This window comes from Onychomys torridus, chromosome 8, assembly GCF_903995425.1.
Source record: "Onychomys torridus chromosome 8, mOncTor1.1, whole genome shotgun sequence".
NCBI lineage: Eukaryota > Metazoa > Chordata > Mammalia > Rodentia > Cricetidae > Onychomys > Onychomys torridus.
The window spans coordinates 93,185,961-93,196,352 of record NC_050450.1 but is presented as its reverse complement, the minus strand read 5'-3'; the positions used below and the strand labels follow the sequence as shown (position 1 = coordinate 93,196,352).

General features: G+C 44.1%; 1 protein-coding gene across 4 annotated transcripts in view; it reads right to left on the bottom strand.

Moving 5' to 3' along the window:
• Nucleotides 1-2,147: 2,147 nt before the first annotated feature.
• The window catches only part of Tlk2 (tousled like kinase 2), a 109,521-nt gene continuing 101,276 nt past the window's right edge, over nt 2,148-10,392 (bottom strand). For 3 of the 4 annotated variants that reach the window (XM_036195988.1, XM_036195986.1, XM_036195987.1), the window contains 3 exons: nt 8,671-8,782; nt 5,493-5,600; nt 2,148-3,564 (listed from right to left, as the gene is read on the bottom strand). In XM_036195988.1, the coding sequence (XP_036051881.1) occupies nt 3,391-3,564; nt 5,493-5,600; nt 8,671-8,782 (394 nt within the window). In that variant the 3' untranslated portion in view covers nt 2,148-3,390. The remainder of the gene's footprint in view (nt 3,565-5,492; nt 5,601-8,670; nt 8,783-10,392) is intronic. The other variant, XM_036195989.1, reaches the window with a different exon arrangement.

Genomic DNA, 10,392 nt, shown 5'->3' with positions numbered 1-10,392 from the left:
GGAGTTCCTACATCTTAGGAGCCCAACTCCTTCCCCTTTGGCCTCAAATTCTGTCCTTAGGCCCGGGCTTTCATGGGACTGTGAGCCCACAAGGGCTTCATCCAATATGCTATTCACTGCCATATCTCTACCACCACATCTAGCTCTCGGCATCCCAGAGGCACAGAGAGTCCTGATTGGGTCAACATATTTCTGTTACACCTGTAGGACTCGTGCGGACCCTACCAGCTACCAAGATTCCCATGGCTATTCCCCAGGACAAGAGAGGGTCCTGTATGAGGCCGAAGAACCTGAACGACAAACCAAGAGGCTGGGAATTAATTTTTTTTTTTAAATTACACTTATTTATCTGTGTGTGGGTAATAGTAGTACCAAGGCAGGTATGGAGAAGCCAGTTTTCTGGGGTCTCAGGGATTAAACTTAGGTCATCACCCTAAAATTCTTTATATTTTATTATTTTTTGGTTTTTCAAGACAAGGTTTCTCTGTGTAGCTTTGTGCCTTTCCTGGAACTCACTCTGTAGCCCAGGCTGGCCTTGAACTCACAGAGATCCACCTGGCTCTGCCTCCCGAGTGCTGGGAATAAAGGCGTGCACCACCACCGCCTGGCTTTATTTTTTATTTTTAATACATACTCTGCCATACACCCACTGCTAGGAAAGGTCAAAATAGTCTGGATAAATTTAATTATAAACTAGTACTTTTTCTTTTTGGGTTTTTCAAGATAGCGTTTCTCTGTGTAGTCCTGGCTGTCCTGGAACTGGCTCTTTACATCAGGCTGGCTTACACAAAGATCAGCCTGCCTCTGCCTCCTGAGTGCTGGGATTAAAGATGTGCGCCACCACCGCTCTGCCATAAATTAGTACCTTTTTTGGTCATTGTATGAAGGACAGTCCAACTATGGGCCACATGTGTCCTGGGACATCATGAATGCAGCCCAGCGTATTTGCAGGTGACAGTCACACCTCAATATCAGAAGGATGATACACTGGATGGAGGAAATCAACTTTGTGGCAGTAAAGGGCTAAACCTTGGACAAAGTGAAAGCCGTGTTACTTCAGAGAACTCCACTTTTCTGGCTCCTCAAAGAGAAGAGGTCAATGTGTGTCCTCTGGGGCTTCTCCAGACAGTGGAAAGATGCAGTGTGTGCTCAGATTCAAGCCGGGCCAGCCAGGACCCAGACTGGAATGACAGCAACCAGGGAAGGGTGCCCTTCTCAGGATAGGGGAGAAAAGGCAGACCATAAAGCAGCCCTGCCACACACTGCTAGGAACCGAGGGAATGGGGCAGGAAGTGAGGGAAGGTCTAAAGACACAGCATCTTTGCCCAAATGAGTCAAAACTTAGAAAGTGCAGGATCATTAGGATGAAGGATCAAAGGGACAAATTCTGGTTTAATATGGCTGCTGCTTCACCCGCTCTTCAGGCATCTGGACACCATCCTGTCATTGCTGAGCTTGACCTGCACTCAGCTTAGCTACTTGAAGCAGTCACTGGGGGTGGAGGCGGAGGCTAGGAGCTTAGCTGTCGAGTGCTTGCCTGGTGGTATGTAAGGTCTTGGGCTCCAGCCCTAGAGTTTGGGCCAGGGGAGGGGTACATTCCAAGAAAAAATAGCTCTTTTAAAAGTTGGGGACACCAAAGCCTCAGGAGCTAACTTTTTCTTCAGAACGCCATGTGTTAAGATCTCCCGACAAACTTCCTTTGGTCTGGAATGTTCTGCCTTCCTTTAAGATCACTTGATACAGAGGGGAGTGGGGTAGGACTACAGAATTCACAAGGGTCTTAGAAATGTCTTCTCTGTGGCGGCACTTTGTACATGTACAGAGAGAGCATCAGAGTCATGAATTGTTAAGAGCTCTCTGCCCTTCCTGAATCCCCCGCCCCCGCTCTCAACTCTCCATCTTTAAGTATTTCTGGCTGGCCCTCTTGCCACATGTCAGTAACATTCCAAGCTGGCTACCACATGTGCGGGCCCTGGCCTCCAACCCTCTCCTGCAGAGTGCTCTGCTGTTCCAAGGGCACAGTGGGGCCAGGCGGCTCCCATTTCAGCACCATCTTTAGTTGCTCACACATCTCAGAAATAAGACAAATTGAAAAAAAAAACCAAAAAAACCAAACAAACAAACAACCCTCCAGAATAAAGTTCATACCTGAAATACCTATATTCGTTGAGATTTTTTTTTTTTAATTCCCACTAGATGAATCCACTGAAGTGAGTTAGAAGTGTGTACACACTCACAGACACACACACCAGCGCACACGCATTGAATTCAGACACCTGGGAGAGGTTGTTTTCTCCCCAAAGATCTTAGAGAGAGGGAAGCTCATGGGCTGACCGAGTTAATAGCATGGTTAACAAGAAATGTAGAGCATCCTGTGAGCAGACTATAGGGAGGAGCTGCCCAGCCCCGAGCCTTCTGTCTACCTCTAGAAGCCGTTTCGACAGTTACTATATTCAGAGAAGCCAGGAGGACTGCATGGACAGATGAACCTTTATTTAAAAAAATAGCACTTCAAATAAATTAAAAGGGACAACCGTCAAGTGTTCAAATTGTGAAGAAATATCTGAAAACCTAGAGAGCTTCCAGCTGCAGCCTTCTAACCCCATTCTTTGTCCGATGGCGAAGCCCACACGTCTCAGAACTCCCACGCCATTTCTCCCTGAGGTGAGGGAGGCAATTGCCAGCGGGAGAGCAGACGGAGGCAGCCGCATCTGACTGGAATGAACATTGCCGCCAAGTACTCGCTAATACGGGTTTCACTTTATGACCAAATGTAATCTTTCAAAAATAAAAAAGGGGCGAGGGAAGCTGCATGTTTTTTTTTTAAAAATTGAAATTATTTAGGGATAGAACACTAACTCTAGTGCCTTTAATGGGCAATAGCAACTTTTTCCTCCGAAGTCAAACACCATCCCCAGCTGAGCCTTTGTGCTACAAGCTTTTCAGGAGATGTTACCTAAACTTTATTAAAAGAAAAGAGCAAGTTTAAATATAGACACTGGACTAGCCCAGTCTGTATTTTCAAGTCCACATTCTTCATCTGAAGCATTGCATCAGGGAACCCCCTGAGTCTGCATGTTTTCAAGTTCACAGTACATGGAACCAGTTTTTTCTTTTTAATTTTTCCTCACTCAGAGCAGTCACACACAGTGACCGTTGACGCCGGAACCTCGGGCGGGGCCTTCTCCTATGAGGCCTGGCCAGAGCTGCCCAAGGCTTCTCCTCAATGAGAATCGATGCTGTCATGCTCTATGGATGGGAAAAAAGCAAGAAAATAAAAGCACCTGGTACAGGTTTCATGAAATCCATTCGGATTCACTATGTTCCAAACCCACTGCTGATGCCATGTGTCCACTTTGTGCTGAACAGTTTGTGGCCTTGGAGTTGGTCTCAATTCGAAGAACTGTTATTGGATGCCCCAGAGGTTGATGCAATAGCCGCTCCGGCAGGGCTACTTGTAGAGACTGACTTTCGGATGTGAGGCAACAAGTAGGGATCACAGGCCAGCTGCTGGACATCGATACGGTCCTCCTTTCGATAGGCCAAGCATCGCCGGATAAATGCCTGGAAAAGGAAGTTTCATACAAAAGACTGAAGGAGATAATCCAGATACCCCAGTGTGCTGGGGTTAAAGGTGTGTGCCACCATTGCTCAGCTAGGCAACTCTGATCAGAGAATCCAATTTATTCAAATTTTATAATGCAATTTATTTAAATGAGTCAAGTTGTTTGTTTTTCTTGTATCCCATGCTGGTCTCAAATTCAGTGTGTAGCCAAGGATGACCCTGAATTTCTGATTGCCCTGCCTTCACATCTAGAGTGTTGGGATTACACATGTGCACCCAACCACATTTGCTTTATACAGTGCTAGAGATGGAACCCAGGGCTTTGTGTGTTCCACACAAGCACTCTATCAACTTAGTTATATCCTCAGCCACAATGAATCAGTTTTGTTTTTTTTTTAGCTGAGGATCGAACCCAGGGCCTTGCACTTGCTAGGCAAGCGCTCTACCACTGAGCTAAATCCCCAACCCCATGAATCAGTTTTAAAGTCTAAAATATCATATTTATCAAAAGTCTGCATTTCACAGTAAGACAACACACACCCCAGCCTGATGATGGGATGTTTACAGGGCAGGCTGTGGAGCAAGGAGACCATGTATGGGAACTGTGTTCTTCATGCTCTATTATGTTATGAATCTGAACCTAAAACCACTTAAAAAAGTGAAATCTGGCTGAGGATGGAACTTAGAAGTAGAGTGCTTACCTATCAAGCAAATGGTCTGGCATTCAAACTTCAGCATAGATAAATAAAAGAGGCTTATTTACACAAAAATCTAAAACATGAAACAAGTGATTTTCTTTTTCTGTGTTTAATTAACAAAATATAAAGGTAGAAGGGCAATTCTGGCTTTTCAAAACTGAAGACACAGATATCTGCTTAATTAAAGTATTTGGAAGCTAAGAGACATGCAGAGAAATGAACATGGAACTCCTGGCTTTGAAAATGAGCCTTTTCTGGTGAAATACACAAAACTAGAGTTTTAATAGGTTCTCATAGGTTGCAACACGATCAAATAAACGTGTTGTAACATCTCTACATAGCAGCCAGAGTCGGCTCTTAAACTGGACCCCACAGTTTGCCTGCTTCTCACCCATTTCACACTGACTCTGCACTTTTGCAGTTCTCCTTCCTTCTCTACCGAACACACTTCCTCAAACGCACCCACGCCTCCGACTCACACATCATTCAAGACAGTATTTCATCACGGAGACCTACCGCAACCATGCCAATCACAAATGGAGAGGGGGCTCTCACCTTTCCACCTTACTACTTCTACATCATTTCTCCTGGGTAGGCCTTAGCTCCCCCAGACAGACCACCCTTCCTGGGAGCAGTAACTCACATAAATCTAAAAAAATGTTAAAGAAAATTTTTTTTCTCACACCAAATATGAGGGATGAGAGCGGTGACCCACACCTGTAATCTCATCACTTAGGAAGCTGATACAGGAGAATCACTGTGATTTCAAAGCCTGCAAAGGCTACACAGTGAGCTCCAGGCCAGTCTGGACTACATAACAAGATCCTAACAAACAAACCAAAGTGCTGGGATCAGCTGGGGTTTTAACTGTGCTTTCAAGTTGCAATTTCCTAGTCAACTTTGAGAACAGGCTCAAGCTTATTGCAATGCCCACACTACTCCACTACTGCATACTACCAGGTCTAACCCTAGGAGCCTGCCTGTCCTGTGCCACACAGCCATTGTCAAGTACTATCTGCCTATGAACATTCCTCTTACTGAACTTGGGGGTGAGGTGGGCAGACTATAAGCGATACTCTCTACCCACTGTTCTTAAAAATAGAATAGCAATTTGTCCCCATCCTGCTGCTTACTAATGAATGAGTTTCATATTAACAATTCAGTTCCTATCACCCAAAGAAATGACAGAGGAAGCCAACTGCTTCTGCTGGCCACCAAGTCAGACTTACCTTTGCTTCAGGTGTGACTACTGGCTTTGGCGGGAACTGCACTTCAGTAGCTTTAAGAATAGTATTCTCTTGTAAAATATCCTGCTGGGACTGGTTATGGCCAAAAGGCTGTCATATGAAAACAAAATAAACAAAGGTTGGCCTCTGGTTACACACTTCAGTACCACAGAAGTCTCCAAACTGGGGATGTCCTTCTTTAATCCTCACTTTTGACCTTAATGGGGAGGGTTCAAAGCTTAAGGACCAGGTCAAGGCAGAACACACACCCAGAAGCAGTTTCTCCTATCTCTAGCTTTGCTCACAGCAAAGAAAGATTCAGAACAGAAATCAGCAGCCTCTTGAGCTCTGAATCACAGATCTATGTGCTGTTAGCCAACCCAAGATGTCCACAAAAAAAAAAAAAAAAAAAAAAAAAGGCAGATGGAAAAACAAACCAAGGGAGGCTGGAGATGCTCAGCAACTGAGAGCACTGGCTATTCATTCTTGCAGAGGCCTGGGGTCTGGTTCCCAGCACCACCTGTAACTCCAGCCTCGGGTATCCAATGCCCTCTTCTGAACTCAGAATGTGCACGTATTTGCATGCAGGAAAACCTCTCATACACATAAGATAAATAAATCTAAAAAAAAATGTTAAAGAAAAAACATTTTTCTCATACCAAGTATGAGGGATGGGATCACACCTGTAATCTCATCACTTAGGAAGCTGACACAGGAGAATCACTGTGATTTCAAAGCCTGCAAAGGCTACACAGTGAGCTCCAGGCCAGTCTGGACTACATAACAAGATCCTACCTCAAGAAACAAAACCTAACAAACAAACAAAAAAAGTGCTGGGATCAGCTGGGGTTTTAACTGTGCTTCAAGTTGCAATTTCCTAGTCAACTTTGAGAACAGGCTCAAGCTTATTGCAATGCCCACACTATTAATAACAACTCAACATTATTAGACAGTACACAAAATGATTAAGCTCCACTAGTTCTGCATAGCTCTGTCTTGGGAGAGGCTGGATAAAGAAGACCAGGAGGTTAAAGAGGAAGGCGTTGTCTGTGTTAAGAGCTTGGTCTGGGAATCGAATCAAAATATTAAGAGTTCACAGGAGCTGCCAAACTCCCATCTGCTTTATGCCTGTTCAGCCTAACTAAATACCAAACATACTGACGGCAGCAGGAGGAATGTGACTATACAACTGGATCCCAATATGTGTGTGTACACACACACACACACACACACACACACACACACACACACACACACACACGGGTATAGAACAGATATGCTCACGAGGAAAAACAGATATTGTTCGTTCTAAGGATATAACACCTCTCTCAGAAACAACAGACAAGAAATACTGTTGGGGGTGTGGCAATGAACACAGGGCTTTGTACATGTGAGCTAAGTGAGCTAAGTACTGTGCCTTTGAACTACATCCTTGGTTTTCTTGATGGGTTTTTACTATATAGTTCAGGTTTCCCACGAACTCCTTGGATCTTCCTGCCTCAGACTCCTAAATACTGGAATGAACTACCACACTTGGCCAAGGGATGCTTACTGACATCACCTTCTCAGCACACAGACATACACACAAAAGGGGGGGTGGGTGGTGGTGGTGGCTCAGCAGCTAAGAGCACTTGCTACTCTTTTTTTTGTTTTTGTTTTTTTGAGACAGAGTTTCTCTGTCCTGGACTCGCTTTGTAGACCAGGCTGGCCTTGAACTCACAGAGTTCCACCTGCCTCTGTCTCTGCCTCCTGAGTACTGGGATTACAGGCGTGCACCACCACTGTCCGGTGCACTTGCCACTCTTATAGAGAACCCCAGTTTGGTTCCCAATGGTCAGTCAACTCACAACTTCACAACTTGTAAATCTAGCACCAGGGTTTCTGTGCTGGTGAGGTCTGTGTCAACTTACACAAGCTGGAATTATCCGGGAACCTTAATGAAAGAATTGCCTCCATCAGACTGCCTGTAGACAAGTCAGCGGGGCATCTTCCTGACTCGAGATTTATGAGGAAGGGCCCAGCCCACTGTGGGCAGTGTTACCCTGGGCAGGCGGTCCTGGCTGATATAAGCAAACAGGCTGAGCAAGTCCTGAGGAGCGAACCAGTAAGCAGCACCCCTCCACAGCTCCTGCCCTGACTTCTCTCAATGGTAGACTGTGACACCAGATACATAAACCAGATAACACCCTAGCTGTTGTTTTGTGGTGTGTGGGTGGTTGTCATGGTCTTTATCACAGTAACAGAAAGCAAACAAGACACTAGCGGACACCCTCTTCCAGTCTCCATGAGCAAACACACTCATGTCCTCAGACACACAAACATAAGGAATAAAACACATCTTTGTCAGGTCTGGTGACTCACTCCTTTAATCTCAGTGCTCATTCAGGAAGCAGAGCTAGGACAATCTCTGTGAATTTGAGGCCAGCTCAATCTAAACATAGCTCCAAATCAGCCAGGGCTAGAGTGAGACTCAGTCTCAACAAAACAAAACAAACTAACAAGTCAGATGTAGCAGCTTGCACCTGTAATCCCAGCACAGGGAAGACTGAGACAACAGAATGTAGGGACCTGCTGGCCAGCTAGTCTAGCTGAGTCAGGTTCAGCGACAAGACCTTGTCTCAACAAATAAGATGGAGGATAACTAAGGACTAACCTGAGGCAAATATTTTTATTAACAACAGCTTTATCTAATGAGATAGTTAAAAATAAAATCTAGATCTTATTAGAATCTTGAGAATGGTTCTTGGGCAGGTTGTTTATGTTACTAAATGATTTCAAGACAAATGTTGATATAATCTCAGTATTCAAGGAGCTGGGGCAGGGGGACTGCCTTGAGTCTAAGGTCAGTCTGGACTATATAGTAACAGGCCAACCACAGCTACAAAGCAAGACCTTTAAAACAAACAAACAAACAAACAAACAAACAAACAAACCACACTGTTTCACACTGAGTTCACATCTTATATCTGAGAGTAAAACATGCATGTCTCTGATTCCTTAGGAGAACTCACTAGGTGCCCTCCTGCCTGAAATTTGTAGCTATCCACAAAGCATTTACGGAGAAGCCTTTACTTTCTTTAAACCAGTACTTTCAGGATCCCAATGATTAACTGCAAAGCAGAATCCACACTGAGGCAGTGGATGTGGCCCCAGGCTGTTGCACGCATCCCTTCCTCCTCACCTTCCTCCCATAAAGACACTGGTAGAAGATCACACCCACTGACCAGACGTCAACTTTATTTGAGATCTTTGGTGGCTCTTTCCCAACCACAAAACACTCTGGTGGCAAATACCTAGGAGAAAACAGAAATAAAAACACTCAGAAAAATGAATATATAACTCTAAGTCATATACAAAATGGCAAAATAAAGGACCTTGTTAAAAATACAACTCAGCAGGGCATGGCAGCGCACACCTTTAATTAAGGCATAGGCAGAGAGAGGCACAGATGGATCTCTCCAAGTAGTGACTACTAGAACAGTCGGAGCTAAGGAAAGAGACCCAGTCTCTCAAACAAACATGTGTGTTTATAAAATGTACATATATATGTGCGTACACACCACGTATACCAAACACTCAGTTTCAACCATCAGCTTAGAAATATATACAAGTAAACAAAAGGACACTTGAACTTATAGAGGTGATAATACCTTCATGTGGCATTAAAGTGTTTTATTTCTCAATTTATGGAGATGTCAATATTCTCTCTAGTTTCACTAGGCTCACCCCCCCCCCCCCCCAAGCCTCCTTTCTCAGGCTTGTGCTAACTCTCAGTGTCATTCACGATTTTGCTGTAGTATTTTGTAGTGATGGTGATAACTGGGGATCAGACCAGTGGTCTCATGCATGGAATTAAATGTTCTACCATGGAGCTATCCACCCAGCTTACAATACTCAGACTTAACTAAAATCCATTTTTTTGGGGGGAGGGGTGCTGAAGACTGAATCAGAGCTTTTAATTAGCTGCATTTCCAGCCCCTAAAATTAATAAATGTTTTAAAGTCCAAGTGAATTCAGGATTTAGAGGCCTCTGAGGGCAGATTCTTTCGGAAACCTCTACCAGAAATAATTCCAATATAAAATCCGGAGAGACATTAAAATCCAAGTTAACAGAAAAGGTTTTATTTTTCTACATTTGGGTGAGATAGCTTGCTGAAAGGCTAACAATTAGTATAGCAACAGCCACACAAAGACTTTCGGCTGAATTCCTTCTCCCCCCATCACTGGTCTCTGAATAATCTAGGGGACAGTGGACTACAAAAAATTACATGCCGTGGAAGGTTAAGAATCTCTAAGCATTTAGGAAACCAAATAAGTATTACCAAGAATCGTAGCCACAGCTCAGCTGGAAGGCAGAATTCTGAAGACACTAGAGCAGTGGTTCTCAACCTTCCCTTTAGTACAGTCCTTCATGTTGTGGTGACCCCCAACTGTAAAATTACTTTCGTTGCTACTTCATAGCTGTAATTTTGCTGCAGTTATAAACTGTAATGTAAACATCTGTGTTTTCCAATGGTCTTGACCCCTGTGAAAGGGTCGTTTGACTCCCAAAGGGGGCACGACCTACAGGTTGAGAACCTCTGCAGACTCAGGCCAGCAAAGTCCAACCTATGGAAAATCTTATTTGGGCCCCTGCTGTGTTCCTGGTATAAAAATCTAAACTTAGGGTTGGGGATTTAGCTCAGTGGTAGAGTGCTTACCTAACAAGCACAAGGTCCTGGGTTCGATCCTCAGCTCAAAAAAAAAAAAAGAAAAAAAAAGAAAAAAGAAAAAAGAAAAAAATCTAAACTTGAACCCTTCTTTGCTCATCTACCATCTCTTATCAAGCTTGTTTACTTCCGTATTTCCTCATCTTTTTCACAGCAGGCATCTGCTGATTATGACAACCTAGAACCAGATTGTA